We start from the raw sequence: 19,961 nt of genomic DNA on the forward strand, positions 1-19,961 counted from the left end.
TATATACATATAATTTTACATTATAAATCAATGATTTAAAATTATATAAATTTACATACATGCATACACATATCTGTATTTCTGTGCTTCATGCTTAATTACTTCTCCTTATCAAATTCATGCGAGCAGGGACCTTTCCTCTCTATTCTCCAGTGTACTTGAAACATGCAGCATATCAGTGACTCGCATATGAGGTGAGAAGAAAATATTTGCCCCATATTATGAAGAGTAACACTTGTTCAGGGTTTCCATGTGGCACACACTGATTTAAGAGCCATGTGTAAATGGGCTCATGTGTAAATGACCTCTAAACAACTCTGCAAGAAAGTGCTTTTATTACTCGTTTTGCAAATAAAGAAATAGAGACAGAAATTGTTTTGGTAAAAGCACTGAGAGCACACAGCTAGAAAGGGGCAGAACTGGAATCTGAACCCAGACAGCCTGGATCAAAGTCTGCATTCTTAACCTTTATGCTTCCAGGCATGAAGAATGAGATGAGAGAGAGAGAGCAGGAAGAGTAAGAAATACATTTGCCCAAAAACGGAGGGCTGATAAAAGTCAGAGCCTGGATTCAAACCCAGGTTCTCCTCACTCCAAGCATATCACAATCTCCTGACCAGCACGCTCAGGACCCTCCCACAGGGAGACTTGAACCTCACAGGCAGTGAATAGACCCAGGGTCAGGGGATGACCACTTTAGACACGGAACACTGGGGGTGGGGAAGGCTCCATAGATAGGTCACAAACGGGTCTTCTCCTGGAAGGTCTCGGTCACAGGCCAGAGGAGGAGGTACAGCTGAACAACCTGAGACCCATGTCACAGGGGCAGCTTAACCCAGTCATATAGTCTGGGCAGAATCAGAAAGGCTATATGTGGACAGAGAGATAGGGTTTGCATGTAGCCCCAGGATTTTTCATCCTTTCACAGACACACCCCCTCGCAGAGGGTATCTTCCTCCTAGGGTGACCTTATGTTGATTATTTTTTTAAAAAGTTTCATTTACTGTCAAAGTTTCTGAGTTTGTAAGATGAGTTTTAAGTCACTGCATCAGTTGCAGAAGGAGCCCTGCTAGTGCAGTGGTTAAGGGCTTGTCTGCTAACTGAAAGGTCAGCCATTTGACAGATAGAGAGCCACAAGCCTGCCACTAACCTAGGTCCCCCCACCCCCACCCACTGGCTCCCACCACATCATTTTTTCCCCTTTCTTCCTTCCTTTCCCCCTCCCAACTAGCCCCATATGCCACTTCTACCCCTTCCTGCCCGGGCATGCCTCACTACCACAGGTAGAGCCACCAGCCTCCTGGCTCCCAATGCACTATTTTTCCCCTTTCTTTCTTTTTTTTCTCCTTCCCACATAGCCTCATGCACTACATCCTCCACTTCCTGTCAGTCCTCAGATCTGCCCCACCTTCACCTGCCAGCTACCTTTTTTTTTTCTTTTTTGCTCTTTTCTTTTCTTGGTTCCCCCCACCTAGCCCTGTACACCACCCTCCCTTCCTGCTGGCCCTTGCCATGCTATAGCAGCTACAGTGTCCTTGGCTCAGGCCTGCAGCTACGCTGGGTCTGCATTGTCCCTCCTCTCCCACCAACTTGGCTAGCTGCTGAATGGAGGGAATTGAGTCTTTACCACTCCCCCTCCAACACCCCTGCCTATCTGGCAAGGAGCTGTGAATGCTCTCACACTGCTGTACCAACCTCAGGAGGCAAACAGGGCCTACCCAGTCCAATCTCAGCCACCTTGCCAAACCAGTGTACAATGGAGCTCACTCTGCCTGCTACTGCTCTGCCTACGTAGACAAGGTGGTGAGAGCGATCGTGCCCACAGATGAACAAGCAGCAAAGCACACCTGGCCTGCTCACCCTGACATAGCAAAACAAAACAAAAAAGCAGCCCAAAACAAATGAACACACAATAAAAAAATACAGAGAACAATACCTTAATATCTCAGAGACAGCAGACAATATCAAAACTTTTAAAAAGCAGAACAAGATGGCTCCAGCAAGTGACCACAATAAAGAATCAGATAACCTTCTGATAGAAGAAAAGGCAGTGGAACCACCTGATATGAAATTCAAAAGACTAGTATTTAGGGCTCCAAGAGATTAGGAAAGATAGTAAGGAAAAAGCAGGCAAAACTAAGGAAAAAATAGATAAAATCATGGAAAACACAGACAAAACCAACAAAAATGGCCAAAATCAAGAAAAACACAGACAAAGTAATAAAAGAATTTAGGAAAATAATACAAGAACAAAATGTCAAAATAAGTAAACAATTAGAAATCATACAAAAAAATAGCAACTGGAAATCCAAAAGATAAACAACAGAATTTCAGAAATGGACAACTCACTAGAAGGTTTTAGGAGCAAATTTGACACAATTGAAGACAGAATCAATGAGATTGAAGACAAATCCATGGATGCTACTTTGTTTGAGGAAAAATCAGAGAAAAGAATGAAGAAAACTGAAGAATTATGTGGGACACAATCAAGGGCAAAAATTTGCATGTGATCAGAGTTCCAGAACAGGGAGAGAAAGTGGAAAACACAGAGAAGATTGTTGAAGATTTGTTGGCAGAAAACTTCCCAAATATCATGAAAGATGAAAAGCTGACCATCCAAGAAGCTCAACAAACCCCATATAGGATAGACCACAAAAGAGAGTCACCAAGACATATTATAATCACACTTGCCAAAATCAAAGACAAAGATAGAATTCTGAGAGAGAGCAGCTGTGAAAAATGAAGTCACTTACAAAGGGGAAACAATAAGACTAAGTTCTGATTACTTGGCAGAAACTATACAAGCAAGATGACAATAGGATGACCCATATAAAACCTTGAAAGAAAAAAAACCTACCAACCAAGAATAATACATCCTGTAAAACTCTTTCTCAAATACGATGGTGAAATTAGGACCCTTCCAGATAAACAGAAATTAAGGGAATTTGTAAAAACCAAACCAAACTTATAAGAAATATTAAAAGGAGTCCTTCGGTTAGAGAAACAACAAACATCAGACAACAACTGGAGTCTAGCACACAGGACAGCATCAGCCAGATACCAACCTAAGTAAAGAACTCTCAAAAATAAAAAAGTTAAAAGACTTAAAACAGGGAAACAGAGACATCAATCTGTAAATGATGACAATGTCAAAACAATGAAAGGGGGAATAAATGGTGCAGGTATAGAACTTTCAAATGGAGACAAAGTAAAGGCAACATCAAGTAATAAAAGACTGGTTTAAACTTAGGAAGTTAAGGGTAAATTTCAAGGTAACCACAAAGAAAGCTCACAAACCTACTCATCAGAATAAAAAGGAAGAAAATCATAAAATCTCAGTAAACACAAAATCTATAATAATGAAAGAAAAGAAAAGAAAATTCACAAACAAAAGGAACCGAGCACAGGAAAGTAAGAGGAGCAAAGAAAGCGTCAGCAACACACAAAAAAAGCAGAACAATATGACAGCAATAAACTCATACCTATCAATAATTGCACTGAATGTAAAAGGCTTAAATGCACCTATACAGAGACAGAGAGTGGCTGAATAGATTAAAAAAAAACACAACCAATTAATATGAATATGCTGTCTACAAAAGAAACACCTTAGACAGAAAGACATAAATATATTAAAAATAAAAGGATGGAAAAAATATATCAAGCAAACAGTAATCAAAAAAGTCAGGAGTGGCAATACTAATCTCAGATAAAACAGACTTTAAGGTAAAATCAACCATAAAAGACAAAGAAGAACATTACATAATGATTATATGGACAATCCACCAAGAAGACATAACCTTAATAAATATCTACACACCAACTATAGGGCTCCAAAACACATAAAACCAACTCTGACAGCACTGAAAAGAGAAATAGACAGTTCCACAATAATAGTAGGAAACTTCAACACACCACTATCTGTAGTGGACAGAACATCTAGAAAGAAACTCAACAAAGATACAGATCTAAAGGCTAAAATCAACAACTTGACCTCACAGACGTATATATAGAACACTCCACCCTAATGGCAGCAAAGTATACATTCTTCTCCAACACACATAGAACATTCTCCAAAATAGTCCATGATTTTAGACCACAAAGCAACCTCAATAAAATCCAAAACATCAAAATAATGCAACGCATTCTCTCTGATCAAACCGTAGAAGTAGAAATTAATAAAAGGAAGAGCAAGGGGGAAGAAATTAAATACATGGAACTGAATAACACCTTACTTAAAAACAACTGGGTAATAGAAGAAATTAAAGAGGAAACAAATTCCTAAAGTCAAATAAGAATGAAAACACATCTTACTTACCAAAACCTTTGGGACATAGCAAAGGTAGTGCTCAGAGGTCAATTTATAGCAATAAAGGCACACATTAAAAAAAGAAGAATAGGCCAAAATCAAAATGTTAGCCTTACAACCAGAACAAATAGAAAGCGAACAGCAAAAGAAGCCCACAACGACTGAAAGAAAGGAAATAATAAAGATTAGAGCAGAAATAAATGAAATAGAGAACAGAAAAACGATAGAAAAAATCAACAGTTTCAAAAGTTAGTTCTTCAAAAAGATGGACTAAATTGACAAAACATTGGCAAAACTGACAAAAGAAAAACAGGAGAGGAAGCAAATAACCCAAATAAGAAATGAGACTCACTGAAACAGACCCAACTGAAATAAAAAGATCATAACAGAATACTATGAAAAATTGTACTCTGACAAATTTGAGAACCTAGAGGAAATGGACAAATTTCTAGAAACACACTACCTACCTAAACAAACACAAACTGAGATAGAAAAATCTGGTCAGACCCATAACAAGAGAAGAGACTGAAGAAGTAATAAAAACAAACTCCTACAACAACAAAAAAAGCTCTTACCCAGATGGCTCCACTGGAGAATTCTACCAAACATTCAGAGAAGAGCTTGCACAGTACTATGCAAACTATTCAGAGCATAAGAAAGGAAAGAATAGTCCTGAATTCATTCTATGAAGCCAGCATAACCCTGATACCAAAGATAGGCAAACATACCACAAAAAAAAAAGAAAGAAAATTACAGACCAGTATCTCTCATGAATATAGATGCAAAAATTCTCAACAAAATTCTAGCCAATAGAATTCAGCATGTCAAAAAAATAATACACCATGGCCACGTGGGATTCATGATATGTATGCAAGGATGGTTCAACATTAGAAAATCAATCAACATAATCCATCACATAAATAGAACGAAAGAAAAGAGTCACATGATCATCTCAATTGATGTAGAAAAGGCATCTGATAAAGTCCAACAGTAATTCCTGATTTAAAAAAAAACTCTCAAAATAGGAATAAAAGGGAAATTCCTAACATAATAAAGGGCATCTATATAAAACCAACAACCAACATCATTCTCAATGGAGAGAGACTGAAAACATTCCCCCTGAGAACGGGAACAAGACAAGGATGCCTTTTATCAGCACTCCTATTTAACATTGTGCTGGAAGTCCTAGGTAGAGCAATAAGGCAAGAAAAAGAAATAAAGGGCATTCAGATTGGAAAGGAAGAAGTAAAACTATCCCTATTTGCAGATGATATGATCCTATACATACAGAACCCCAAAGATTCCACAAGAAAACTACTGGAACTAATAGAAAGATGCAGCAGAGTAACAGGATATAAGATCAACATACAAAAATCAGTTGGATTCCTATACAACAACAAAGAGAACTTCAAACAGGAAATCAGGAAAACAATCCCATCTATAATAGCCCCTAAAAAGATAAAATACTTAGCAAAGGACAGTGGTTCAAATTCACCAGCCGCTCCACAGGAGAAAGATGTGGCAGTCAACTTCCGTAAAGATTACAGCCTTGGAAACACTATGAGGCAATTCTACTCTGTCCTATAGGGTAGCTATGAGTCAGAATCCACTAGATGGCAATGGTTATCAGTTGCAGAGTAGGGTAAATAAGAGACCTTACCCACTAGGGGGTAGAGTAGAGAGGCATTAAATTCTGACATCTGGGATCTGGCTGCCAGGGCTGTGTTCAGACTCTTCCCCTTAATTTCCCTGTGACTCAGTGCAAGAACTTTTAGCATAGTTTCTGCATATTAAAATTTAAAAATAGGTGATGGATAGAAGCAGAGTAATGTTTTTAGCTGCCATCGAGTCAGTTCCGATCCATAGCTACCCTATGAACAACAGAACGAAACACTGCCCAGTCCTGCCCCATCCTCACAATCGTTGGCTGTGCTTGATCCTATTGTTGCAGCCACTGTGTCAATCCATCTCATTGAGGGTCTTCCTCTTTTTCGCTGACCCTCTACTTTACCAAGCATGATGTCCTTCTCCAGGGACTGATCCCTCCTGATAATATACCTTCCTCATAATGTTGCTGTGAGAATTATGTATTTTCAATAGTGTCTGGCATAGAGTTAGTTTTCAATCAATGTTAGTGTTGTTTTCATGGTCTCTGTGATATTCAGGGACATCCCTTACCCAGTAGATGTCAGTTCTTATTGTGGTTTTACTGATCCCTGGTTCTATGCCCAGAGTAGAGGGTGGAGCCTCAGAGCCCAATTCCTAACACAGAGAACCCTAATAACCCACCTCCAGGTTGAGGCCTCTGGTACTCGACAAGTGAGGAGTGGGGTGTGGTGGGTGAGGAGCTGAAAGATCCAGGGAATCCTATGAACAGGGACAGGAGAAGGGTTGAGAGATTATGTGGGGGCTACTAATGGTCGGTCCCACTCAGCCTGGCCTTTACCTTCACCTGAATATTCATTCTGAGACCACATCGGTCAATCACAGACAACAGCCTGAGATTCCTGAGAATATGGGTTCAGGAGAAGAGACCTGAGAGAGACATCCCCCTGCGTCACTCTGCAGAGGGCTGGTCACCCCCTTCACACCTCCATCATGAGCTGTCTGGTCCTTTCCCCACCCCTAGTCCCATGTTCAGGGTGGTGGTACTCTGACCCTGGTTCTCTCACTACCTGTGAGACTTGAAGTTCTGAGCCCAGGCACGTGGAACCAGGGGCAAAAGATACAGATAGGAAAGGTGGGAGAAGGGCAGTCACTTTACTACAACATTCCTGACCTCACAATCAGCGTAGAGCACCTACTGGAGGTCCTGGGACCACAAGCACTGGGTTTGAGCCTCCTCACTGGACCTTGACTCCAAGACCTCACCGGGGTCTGAGCACACACAAGGCAGTGCCTGTCTCACCCCATTTGTTCCCCCAAAGAACTGTCCACCCCTAGTCTACAGGCCATCCCTGGACAATGTGGATCTGTCCAATGAGGAAGATGGACCACACCACAGGGCAACATATTGCCTGGGGTCACAGTGATTCTGGTTCAGTTTAAGGGAGCATTTAACATGCCATCCTGAGCAAAATGGTGTACATTCCTTTGAAGGGAGTCTGTCCTGCAACAATTCTCTGGACAGAAGAACCAGAGGGAGCTGGGAATCCACTCCCCCACCCACCCAGCAGTGCCCATCACTGTCCACCTCCCGACACTGGAGCAGAATGTCCAGGTTTTCCTTTGTGTCCACACGAGACCCAGGTCTTTATGAACCTCAGTGGTGTCTGAAGTCAGAAGGGACAGGTGTGCTGAGGGAGCCAGACAGGTGTGGGAGGAGAAGCCAGAGGAGGGCAGGGGGTCTGTGGAGAGATGCTGGAGCTGGGGACAGGACCCAGGACCTGGGGACAAACATGAGAGAATCTGAGAGGGATGGGTGTTCTGGGTGGCTCCTCACCTGTCACCACCAGCTCCAGGATCTCACTGCGCTCAGAAAAGTGATTCCCTGTAGAATACAGGCAGCTATAATGCCCTGCAGTGTCTATCTTCACTGAGTCAATGGGGAATCTGGCCTCTGTCTCAGTCCCAGGAGAGCTCTTCACATCCAGGTATTGGTTCGTTCCAACATTCTCCAGTCGGAATGACTCAGCCTTACGAGGGCTCTGGCACACGAAGGTCACAGATGTCCCCCAGGGGATCACACAGCCTGGCTTGACTGAGATGGAGGGTTTGGGCAGGTGCCCTAGGAAGGAATCAGTGCAAACACCTCAGAGTCCACTCGTGAGGGAATCACCATTCCACAAAAGTCCCCCATTTTTTAGTGTACAATGCAATTACTTTAGTAAATTTACAGAGTTGTGCAACCATCACTACAATCCAAGCTTAGAACATTTCCATCATCCCCTAAAAACCCCTCATAACCGTTCCACATCCATTTTAATTCTCATCACTGCAGAACTATTTTCTCCACTCGACAATAAGGAGACTGAGACTTGGTTACACCTTGGGCCTTGCTCAGTGCCACACTGGAAGTATGTGTATCACTAAACCACACCCGATCCCATGCATGTCTCTGCAGAGCCCAGCTCTGTCCCTGTCCATGACCACTTTCCAGGGACCGGAGAGGGGAAAGGGGGAGGCAAAGGATGAAGATGGCTAGGATGTTCATGGAGACTTCTAGTAAGGGAAGGAGGAGTCTGGGATTGGCAGGAATGAGTCTGGGGCTGGGACCAGTCCTCGCTGGGATTGTGTGAGGTGCAGGGTCAGGGGTCTGCAAAGCTCTTGTAGAAACACAAGGAGAGGTGTAGCTAAGCACAAGTGTGGTTCCCAGTGGACGTTAAGAAAAAGAGAGCTCCCTGTCTCTAAAGCAAGCCTCTGTTGAGCAATCACATCTGGGTTTTCCTGTGTATTTTTTACATCCATCTGAGCCTTATTTCCGTTTTGTCATTGTTAAGCCTCTTAAGAAACCTCGGCCTGTCTCAACTTGGTTAAGCAGGGTAGGGGAGGGAGGGATTTGAAGCCCTGGAACAAGAAGGTTGTATCAAAGTCAGCAAAATCAGATGAGGAGGAGTCAGGACGGGCCCTGGCCCCACAACTGGTGCTGGTGGAATTTCCATTCACGTATTCATTCACGCACTCATTCATTCACTCACTTATTCATTTATTCACTCACTGGCTCGTTCATCCATTCATTCACTCACCCACTCATTCACTTATCCACTCATTCATTCCTTCAACAACATACTAGTTCATTCCCTCTCCATCTATGTATGGGTTTATATATTCTTTGCATGCAACACTAATTCCACAATTATGAGAAGGTCAGACATGATCCCAGCCCTCTTGGAGCTGAAAGCCTAGGAGACTGGACAGACACTGATCAATAATTGTCCAAATTTACACAACAAACTGTGACAAATATCCTCAGGGGTGAGTTCAGGAATTGAGCGGACCAGATGAAGGGAGGACAGACTCCTCTCTGAAGGTCTCTGAGCTGAGACCTGAGGGCCGAGTTACTTCAGCTGAACAGATAGGAGGTGTAACCAAGTCTCATCGTGTGAGAAAGTCCTGCATGTAGTGGAAACATGGTGTGTTTGAAAAACTGAAAGAAAGCCAAGACATCTGGAGATAAGTGAGCCAGCGGCATGGGGACCAGAAGTGCCTGAGAAAATAGAGGTCAGATAAAAGGGAGTCTGATTCTATCCGAAGATAAACCATGGGAGGGCTTCATGGAAAAATAAAATTTTGCCTTAAAATTAAAAAAGATTCTAACTGGAAAAAAAAAAAAAAGAAATAAAAATAAATATTAAATAAGTGAAAAATAAAAAGAAATTTAAAATGAATAATGAAAAATATAAGTGAAAAATTTTTAAATAAAATAATTTGATGTAAATTTAAATGATTATAATTGTGCTTTTAAAATGCAAATAGCCATCGCCTTGGTGTGGAGAAGGGAGAGGTGGAGAAGCAACCATGGGTAGATAGTAGAGGCTGACCCACGGAGAGGGGAGGGAGGAGGGGGGATAGCAGCAGTGTGGCTGACAGACAGAGGTGGCTTGGATGCAGTTGGAGGTAGGGTGTGTAAAGAAAACTTGAGAAAAATGGAGGAGGTAAAATCAACATGTTTTGATGATATGTAACACGTAGGAGGAGGGTGAAGATGAGATCTAGGATGAATTCTCAGATTCTGCCCTTTGGACTGTAATATTTCCTGTTAAGGGGATATGGAGGGAGGTCTTGGCTTGTATGGAGAGAGTTCATGGCTAGCTTTGGGCATGTTGAATCTGAGCTGGTTTTGGTGCATTAAATGGAGCTACTAAGAAGACAGAGTCTCTGGTTGGTGCAAATTGTTAAGCACTTGGCCACTAACTGAAAAGTTAGTGGGTCGAGTCCACCCAGAGGCACCTCAGAAGAAAGGACTGGTCATCTACTTTCAAAAAATCAGCCATTGGAAACCTATGGAGCACAGTTCTACTCTGACACACATCAAGTCACCATCACGAGTTGGTGTTGACTAGATAGCAAGTGTTTTTATTTGTTTGTTTTGTTTTCTTACTAAGAAGACAGGTGGAGAACAATAAAGAGAACTAGGCTAGGGTTCTAGGTGTGGGGTCATTTGCTATTTAGGGTATATATAAGGGTTTCCCCCCAGTCCCTCCCAGCGTCAGCATCACTCTCACCCAACAGTTGGCCTTGGAGTGGAGAGGGAGCTGGGTAGTTTAAAGACATGACTCACCATTTTGTGCTTGGATTGCTGGTCCCAGGCAGAGCACTGTAAGAGAAACCCCAGTGAGAAAAAGGCCAACGGCCCTCTATCCTAACCGGGCTGCTACCAAGGAATGGCTTTGATGGGGGAAGAGGAGATTTGTGTAGTCATTGTTGTTAGTTCCTGTCCATTTCATTCAGACTCATGGTGACCCCATGTGTGCAGAGTAGAACTGCTCCACAGGGGTTTCAAGGCTTTGACCTTTCTGAAGCACATCAACAGACTTGTCTTCCAAGGTGCTTCTGGGTGGTTTCGAACCACCAACCTTTCAGCTAGTAGTGGAGTACAAACTGTTTGCACCACCCAGGGACCTAAGAGGGAATTTAGCCTCCTATAATTTCCAAACCATCCCTTTTCAACATTATTGTTGTTGTTAGGTGCCGTCGGGTTGTTTCTGACTCATAGCAACCCTATAGGACAGAGTGGCACCTGGTGGATTTGAACTGCTAACCTCTTGGTTAGAGCCAAGCTCTTAACCACTACGCCACTAGGGTTCCTTTTTCAACATTAATTTGACTATATAATCCTTCTTACTCTGAAATAGTTTCAAGACAAATCTCCAAGCCCCCTATTCCAAATACATTAGTCCAGCCCTCTTGAATCTGAACTCCTCCCCACCGTCTGTAACCGGTTCTGAGACCAAGACTTCTGTGGTCAGATTTACACCCGAGTGAGAATTGGAGGGGACGGCTTTCCTCCCCCACATCCCAGAATCTCCAGGGAGGAGTCAGGACTGAGCAGAGAACTGGACTCCCGACCCAAACTGTCACCTCCCTGTCTTCTAATCCTTCCACGTCATTCCCGGACTCACCGAGGCCCAAGAGGGCGGTGGGGGTAGGAGACATTCCACAACCACCAAAGCCTGTCCTGTCCTGGAGCCGACGGAGGATAGACAGCCCTGCAGCAGACAGAGGGAAGAGCATGTACTGGCTGGGCCCTGTTTCAAGATTTCTACAGCAATGGACTCCCACAAAGGGGAAGAGGTTTTTACCCTCAGTACTTTCCACTCTACTCCCACTTCCGCCCGCCGAAATGACAGGGTCAGGGGCTGTGGAGCAACTTGGCTACTGAAAAATATTTCATATCCAAATGCTTGAATGAGGGTGAACTTATCTCTAGATCAAACCCCTCACACATTAAACTCACTCTAAAACTATGGGACCAGGCTGAACACAGGCTCTTAAATAAACTGACTTGAACATCAGTCCCAACCCCACAAACTAATGACCTTCTGTTCTTGGGCAAGACATTATGCTACTTTAATTCTCTATTTCCTCATATTAGAAATGGAAACCATAAAATCCTCCTCCAAATATTTAATAATATTGTTGTTAGCTGCAGTCAAGTCAATTCCAACTCATGGTGACCTATTTGTGCAAAGTAGAACTGTTCTTCATGAGGTTGTCAAGGCTGTGACCTTTCAGCAGCAGATTGCCAGACCTTTCTTACGAGATGCCTCTCTGGCCTGGACTTGAACCTCCAGCCTTTCAGTTGGTAGACAAGATCTTAACCAGTTGCGCCAACCAGGGACTCCTTAGCACGAAACAGTAGTTAAAAAATTTCTTCCTGAAAATAAATGACTAATACTGGTCTTCTTCTGTATTTCTGTCTGTCTGGTCTTTTTCATTGTATATGTCCTTCTGTGGGTTTCTCTTTCTCTCTCTTTCTCTCATCCTCTCTCTACTTTTGGGTATCTCTTCCTCCCCTTTCTCTGCTTTTCCATCTCTAGTGGCTCTGTGTCCTCATTCCTCACAAAGCTAGTCCTTGGTCTGTTTATGGTTAGATCCATCCCTCAAGCTGCGTCTAATGTCAAGGAAGTGACGATGACGCCACCTTTCTCAAGCTCTCTTGTAAACTGACAGAGTGGGGGAAAGAGTGGAGTCAGGTTATTTCCCAACATTCTAACACACTCAAGAGCTAGACAACTGTTTCTGCCTCATGGCTCTAGTTCTGTCAGACATGGTTCAGGATTTTATAGGGTGACCTCTAGCACTGGGCTCAAGTAGCATTGCCTGCTCCCCATGGACCTCCACCTGCCCACACTTGCTAATCTCGATGTTGCATCCCTGTCCCCTGTTCTGCTTCTCGGCTCTTCTTTCACGTGCTGCAGTGACATGGCTCACTTTTGTGTGGCCTTTATAGCCATGTCTTTTAACTCTCACTCAAGTGATTGGGCAGGACTATGTGACAGGATAATTGTAGCCCACCAAAGAGATCGGTCGGTTTTGCCAACTTGCTGGGCTTGAAATGAGCCATCCTAGAGGTGAGAGAGAGAGGATCCTACCATACCAAGGAGGAACCACCAGGAGCCAGCATGTCCTTTGGACCCTGAATCGCTGTGCTGAGAAGTTCCTGGAATCAGGAGACACAGAGAGAGATGTAACACTGAAGGTAGTGAGACTTGGTGACAGACACCTGGTGGCAGAGACCCAGCAGCAGGAGACAGCGTAGTGGGCTTCCCGGCCCACAGAGAGAGAAAGCTGAGTGCCTTTGGGCAGCGGCAGAGGGCCAGGGAGAGGTGTGCCTGTGAGCACGGCTGGGAAGAGGCTATCCTGATAGAAGAAGTGTATTCTGAGTGTTCCTGAGCCTGAATTGTAAATGTTACTTCCCTAATAAACCCCAGAATTGTCAGTATTGTCTGTGAATACTATATGGCCATTGCAATGAATTATTGAACCAAGCAGAGAAGTAGCGTGCCATGGTAGGGATGGTTAGTTTCAGAATTGGTAAAGATTGTGGAGGGAAGCATGTCTGACCTCTGTCTCATAGGAATCAGCCTTGGGCTACTGATCTTGATTCTCCTTCCCCCTTGTGAAGTTAGAAGAGGTCAGGCTCTGCCCCCATGCCATTTTTACCCTTGGACAATGGCTTCTGTGCCATAAATTATCCTCATCTCTTTATTGAAGATCTTCATGAGTACATATTTTTAATGGGATAATATATTTGGTCATTTCAACAATCATCACATGTATAGTTCAGTGACGTTATGTTCATCGTGTTGTTCATCCATTACCCTTATTCATTCCCAGATTTTACCATCATCCTTAATAGAAGCTCAGTGTCTGCCAAGCATTGTGTTTTCCTCCCCTCCCTTCTGGGCATTAGTAAATTTTAATCAGCTTTATTGAAGAAAAATTTACAACATACAACTGCATCCATTTAAAGTGTACAATTCAATGATTTTTGACAGTTGTCTAAAACCACCATCAAATTCAAGATTTCTATCACTACCAAAAGATTCATTATGCTTCTTTGCCTTCTGACAACTACTGATTTTTATTTTCTTTTTGTAAAATTCTTATTTGTTTGCTAAGCTAGTTTTTTAAATAAACTTCTGTCTTAGTCATCTAGTGCTGCCATAACACAAATACCACAAGTGGTTGGTTTTAATGAAGAGAAATTTATTTCCTCACAGTCAAAGTAGGCTAGAAGTCCAAATTCAGGGTGTCAGCTCCAGGGGAAGGCTTTCTCTCTCTCGGCCTTCTTATCAGTGTTCCCCGGGGACAAGGAGCGTCTCTGCGCAGGGACCCTGGTCCAAAGGACGCGCTCTGCTCCTGGCACTACTTTCTTGATGGTATGAGATCCCCCAAAAATGTGTGTATCAGTTTGGCTGGGCTATGATTCCTGGTACTGCGTTGTGAATCCTCCCTCTATGATGTTAATGAGGGAGGATGGGTGGCAGTTGTGTTAGTAAGGCAGGACCGGATCTACAAGACTGGATTGTGTCCTGAGGCAATCTCTTGAGATATAAAAGACAGAAGTGAGCAGTGAGACAAGGGGACCTCATACCATCAAGAAAGCAGTGCTGGGAGCAGGGCGCATACTTTGGATCGGAGTCCCTGCGCCGAGAAGCTCCTAGTCTGGGGGAACACTGATGAGAAGGCCGAGAGAGAGAAAGCCTTCCCCTGGAGCTGACACCCTGAATTTGGACTTTTAGCCTACTTTGACTGTGAGGAAATAAATTTCTCTTCTTTAAAACCACAAAAAAAGTTGAAAGACAGAGCACTTTATGGGAATTAACAGAACAAGTTCCTATTGTGACTCTGTCTCCTACAGCCCTGGTGACCTTGGACAGGTCACTTCCCTGCGAACTTTCACAAATGGGAATTCGTAAATTTTCTCTCTTCGGAAACCAATCCACAAATGTTTATCAGTTGCCACCATGGAAGAAAGACCTAGTGATCTGCTTCCATAAATATTATAGCCAAGAAAACCCTATGGAGCTCAGTGCTACTCTGGAACATATTGGGTAATCATGAGTCAGAATACTTGATGGCAACAGGCTTGGGTTTTGTTTTTTAATGTGCTTGGTGTTTGGGATAAAAGAGTGAGCAAAACAGATACAGTCCCTGTCCTCAACAGAGCTCCCAGTCCAATGAGGGGGACAGAATCAAGTAGCTAATCATAGATTATTTAATTATTGTTGTGAGGTAAGAGTTAGGGTAACACTGACCACTGAAACAAGTAAATCCTATAATAGCAGTGGTTTAACACAATGAGAGTTAGCTTGTCACTCATGTAAATGACCAATGTGGGGTTTTCTGGGCAGAGTTTAGATTTCTTCTCTAGGATGATTCAGGAACCCTAGCTTCTTCCATCCGGTGGCTCTCTACTCTGTTGAGCAATGAAGTCTTCTTGCAATCAACAGAAAGAGAAAGAGAGAGTAGAGAAAATATATTCACTTATAAAAGTCACTGGTCTGGAAGTGACACATATCACATCTGCTCAAATGTCTTGACTACATCATGATCACATGTGGATGTAAGAGAGGTTAGAAAATAAAGTCCTTGTTTGGGCAGCCACCTCCCAGAGATAATACTGCACTGTGAAAGAAGAAACGTTTTCCTGATGAGCAACCAGACCTTGTTGCCTCATGTAGAAAGTAATCTAAAGAAGATATGTACATGAGTATGTATAGCAAAAAGAAAAAAAAGTTTCCATCGAGTCTATTCCGATTTATGACAACACCATGTGACAGAGTAGAATTGCTCCATAGGGTTTTCCTGTCTGTAATCTTTACAGAAGCAGATCACCAGGCCTTTCTTCTGTGGTGCCACTAGGTAGGTTCAAACCACCAACCTTTCTGTTAGTAGTCAAGCACAAACCTTTTGTGCCTCCCAGGGACCATGTATAGCAAAGGAGCTTGTTATTATAACCGCACCCCAAACTTATGTAAAATCTGGGGTGATTGAGTCACCTGCCATTAGAAGAAACCTGCCAAATTGGAGTTCTAAATAAGGATCTTTGGTGGCTCAATGGTTAAGTGTGCGGCTGCTAACTGAAGAAAGGTCAGTGGTTCGAACACACCAGCCGTGGGAAAAAAGACCTGCAATCTGCTCTCATTAAGATTACAGCCTAGGAAACTCTATGGGGCCGTTCTACTCTGTCCCATAGGGTCAGAATTAATTTAACAACAGACAACAACAAATAACATCAAAGGGACAGATTCCCATATTCCCTTTGGAAACCAACACAAGACTCAGCTAACTTGAAGATAGTTGTCACAAACGACTAGAAAAAAAGAGGTAGCTGTGTGAAAGGGTGGCTTCACCCTCCTCACCTCATATCCTTGGTACTGGACTTTGAGGAAGGAAGGACTCCCAACTGGTCCATTCATTTTCCCCTTCCTCTGAACATGAGGGGCAGAACTGAGGCTGGGTATGCTTCCATACCTCTGTGTATGTTTCCCTTCCAAAATTGCCAGCACAAGATTTTGTGATTTTGACTGCCATAGTGACAATGACAAAGACCTGTATTGTCTGCTGTCATAGATATGATAGATAACTTAGACATCTTCCTGGACTTTGATGAGAATTTTCTATTCCAGAGTTCAGGGTTTCCTTCTCTATCCAGACAGTACTCATCAGATCCAAAAGGTCCCCAGACCCAGGTGATCATAATTCTCTTCTGGCAGAACACTTAGTCTAGAATGGATAGGATGATAGCTTTGTGGATGTTCTATAGAAAAGAATCAGAATTTAGAGTCTCATGAGGTCCAGACACTTAGGAATTTAGACTCCAGAATCTCTGCTTCAGAAACCCTACCAATCCAGCCCTTCCTGTTTTCTAACTTCAGCTCTCCTGGTGGAAGTAACTTATATTGATCCAAGAACTTAAGCAAAGGGTTTACCCACCTTTCCCAGAATGAGGGCTTAGATTCATCCCCAGAAGGGAAATCCTGGTTTGAAATACTCCTTACTTAACTCAGAATCCATACTTGATTAAGCCTTTAAGCTCTAGGTTCAAGCCTGGGGCTAGGAAGCCTGATGCTTGGGTAGACATTCTTTTCAGTGTCTTTTTTTTTTTTCTTTTTCAATTTTATTTATTTTGTTGTTGTTGTTGTTGAGAAAATACACAGCAAAACATACACCAATTCAACAGTTTCTACATGTACAATTCAGTAACATTAATTACATTCTTCAAGTTGTGCAACCTTTCTTACCCTCCTTTTCTGAGTTGTTCGTCCTCCATTAACATAAACTCACTGCCCTCTAAGCTTCCTATCCAATCTTTTGAGTTGCTGTTGTCAATAGTTCTTAAAAGAATAAAATGCTCAAGGCAGGCATTTTTTACTAGTTAAGGTAAATCATTGTCTTCTTTTCATTGGCTCAGCTCCACCTGGAATCACTAAAATTCCAGAGTATATTGATCCAACCAGGGCTTGGGTCTGGGGAGAGACCTGGCTTCCCAGCCTCCCAGTCCAGAAGTCCCCTCTCACCATGTCAGGACTCGCCCAGGGGAAGCCGTGCAGCAAACATGGCAGGAATTATGCTTTCCCCTTCCCCACCCCACCAGCCCCAGCCATGCAAACAGACAGATGTACAGGAAGTAGTGGTCACAGACTTGCTGACCAAGTATTTTACAGAAAGGTCATCCACGAGGCCTAGTTCCTCCTTCCCTTGACTGGGTGTAATGGAAAGAAGTGTTCCCTATTATCAGTTGAATTATGCCTTCCAGAAAGATATGTCCTAGCCCCTGGTGCCTGTGAACATGATCTAATTTGGTGACAACGTCTTTTCAGATATAATTAATTAACATGAGTCCATATTGCTGTAGTTGTTGTTGTTAGTTGCCGTAGAGTCAATTCCAACTCATGGCGACCCCATGTGTTGCAGAGTAGAACTGTGCTCTGTAGGGTTTTCATTGGCTGTGACCTTTTGGAAACAGATTGCTAGGACTGTCTTCCGAGGCACCTCTGGATGGGTTCAAACTACAGAACTTTTCAGTTAATAGTCAAGTGCTTAACTGTTTGCACCACCCAGGGACTCCATACTGGAGTAGAATGGGCCCTGATCTAACAAGTGTCCCTATAAAGAGAGGAGAAGAGGCACAAAGACACACAGAGGAACGCAGCCATGTAAAGACAGAGGCAGAGACCAAGAGTGATGCTTCCATAAGTCAAGGAACACTTTGGACCAACAGAAGCTAGAAAAGGCAAGGAAGTTTCATCGCCTACAGCCTTCAGAGAGAGCATGGCCCCGTTGTCACCTTGATTTTGGACTTCTAACCTCCAGAACTGTGAGATAATAAATTTCTGTTGTCTTAAGCCACACAGTTTGTGGCAGTTTGTTACGTCAGCACTAGGAAATTAATAGGAGTGCCTAGGTGGCACAAACGATGAAGCATTTGACTACTACCAAAAGGTTGGTGTTTCAAACCCACCAAGAGGTGCCTTGGAAGATAGGCCTGGTGATCTGCTTCTGAAAGGTCACAGCCTTGAAAACCCTACGGAGCACAGTTTTACTCTACACACATGGGTTCACCATGAGTCGAAATTTGTTCAACAGTAACTAACAACAAGAAGAAGAAATTAATACCTCCTCCTTAGACTTTCTAGTCCATACCCATACTCTACCTGAAGGTCATCTCTGATCCAAACACCAAATCCATGTTGACTTCGGGTATGGAAAGGGATTTTAAGCACTGATTTGATAGCCAGACACAAATGATATTGCAATGCTGGCTGTGCCTCATATAGAATACGGAGCCCTAAACAAATCACCTCCCCAGTGAAACTTAATAAATGCAACTTGGTGAATTTCTTTTCTTTTCTTTTTTGGTCAATCAGCACATTTTTATTGGGTGAATACTAAGGACTTGATTCTGTGTCAGATATTTGAGATATGCCAGTTGTCTCAGTTACCTAGTTCTGCTGTAACAAACACACCACAAGTGGGTGGCTTTAAAGAACAGGAGTTTATTGTCTCACAGTTTTGGAGGCTGAGTCTGAATGAAGGTGTCAATAGGGCTATGCTCTGACCACTCTAGGAGAAATCATTCCTTGTCTCTTTTATCTTCCGGCAGCCTCAGGTGTTTCTTGACTTTCCTTGGTTTGTATTATACATGGATTCTTACATGGTGTCGCCCCTGTGTGTGTCTGTATCTCTTTGTTTACACTCCCTTTTATAGACACTCAGAAGGATATACGTGTAGGACCCACCCTACTCCACTATGACCTCATTTACATAACCAAAGAAAGACCCTATTTTCCAACAGGATCACATGCACAGGTACTTAGGTTAGGCCTTCAACATATCTTTTTGCAGGACACAATTCAATCCACAACTCTAGTCAATGAAGCTCATTGTCTAATAAGAAAGGCACATATCGAACTAGTCAAGCAATTATATACTTACAATGGTGATATGTAACCTGTAGTAACATTAGATTTTAAACAAACGAACCTGAAAATATCAGCAGTTTATTACAATGGAATGTTTATTTCTCACTTATGCAACAGTTCAATATGGCTATCTTAGGTTGGCAGTTGCAGTTCTTCCATAGGGTGAGTCATTCACCCAGGATTCTTCTAACTTTTAGCTCTAACATCCCGTAGGACCTTTGAGTATCCTGTTGCAGAAGCAACAAAAAGAACATCTAACATTTATTGATAACTTAGTGTATGCCAGAAAGTGTTCTGAGTCCTCCATATGGATAACCTATTGCCATCAAGTCTATTCCGACTCATAGCGACCCTACAGGACAGAGTAGAACTGCTGCATAGCATTTCCTAAGCTGGAATCTTTACAGAAACAGACTGCCACATCTTTCTTCCATGTAGTGACTGGTGGGTTCAAACCACCGACCTTTATGTTAGCAGTTGAGTGCTTAACTATTGTGCTACCAGGGCTCCTCTCCATATGGATAGTTTGTTTAATTCTCAAAACAATCCTGTGAAGGAGTTGTCATTATTAGACCCATTCTAGAGATGAGAACGCTGAGATTCAAAGGGTTAACTAACTTGATCAAGGTCGTTCAACAAGTCAGATGTGGAGCTGTATTTCAGCCTGGGCATACCCTATGTTCTTTATTATTTCTATGTTGTTACCTTCATCAAATAAATTAAAAAGTAGGAGTGAATAGGCCAGTTAGGAACCTCTTGTCCTCTAGGAGAGAGATTATAGT

The 19,961-nt window shown here is 42.8% G+C and overlaps 1 protein-coding gene across 2 annotated transcripts in view; it reads right to left on the reverse strand.

Moving 5' to 3' along the window:
• The window catches only part of LOC101358414 (leukocyte-associated immunoglobulin-like receptor 1), a 16,280-nt gene extending 4,753 nt beyond the window's left edge, over positions 1–11,527 (reverse strand). The window contains exons 1-4 of one of the 2 annotated variants that reach the window (XM_023736361.1): positions 11,368–11,527; positions 10,527–10,562; positions 7,749–8,033; positions 6,596–6,673 (exon numbers count right to left, since the gene is read on the reverse strand). In XM_023736361.1, the coding sequence (XP_023592129.1) occupies positions 6,596–6,673; positions 7,749–8,033; positions 10,527–10,562; positions 11,368–11,479 (511 nt within the window). In that variant the 5' untranslated portion in view covers positions 11,480–11,527. The remainder of the gene's footprint in view (positions 1–6,595; positions 6,674–7,748; positions 8,034–10,526; positions 10,563–11,367) is intronic. The other variant, XM_023736362.1, reaches the window with a different exon arrangement.
• Between the last annotated feature and the right edge of the window lie 8,434 nt (positions 11,528–19,961).

The sequence above is a fragment of the Trichechus manatus genome, unplaced genomic scaffold (genome assembly GCF_000243295.1).
Source record: "Trichechus manatus latirostris isolate Lorelei unplaced genomic scaffold, TriManLat1.0 scaffold00087, whole genome shotgun sequence".
Classification (NCBI taxonomy): domain Eukaryota; kingdom Metazoa; phylum Chordata; class Mammalia; order Sirenia; family Trichechidae; genus Trichechus; species Trichechus manatus.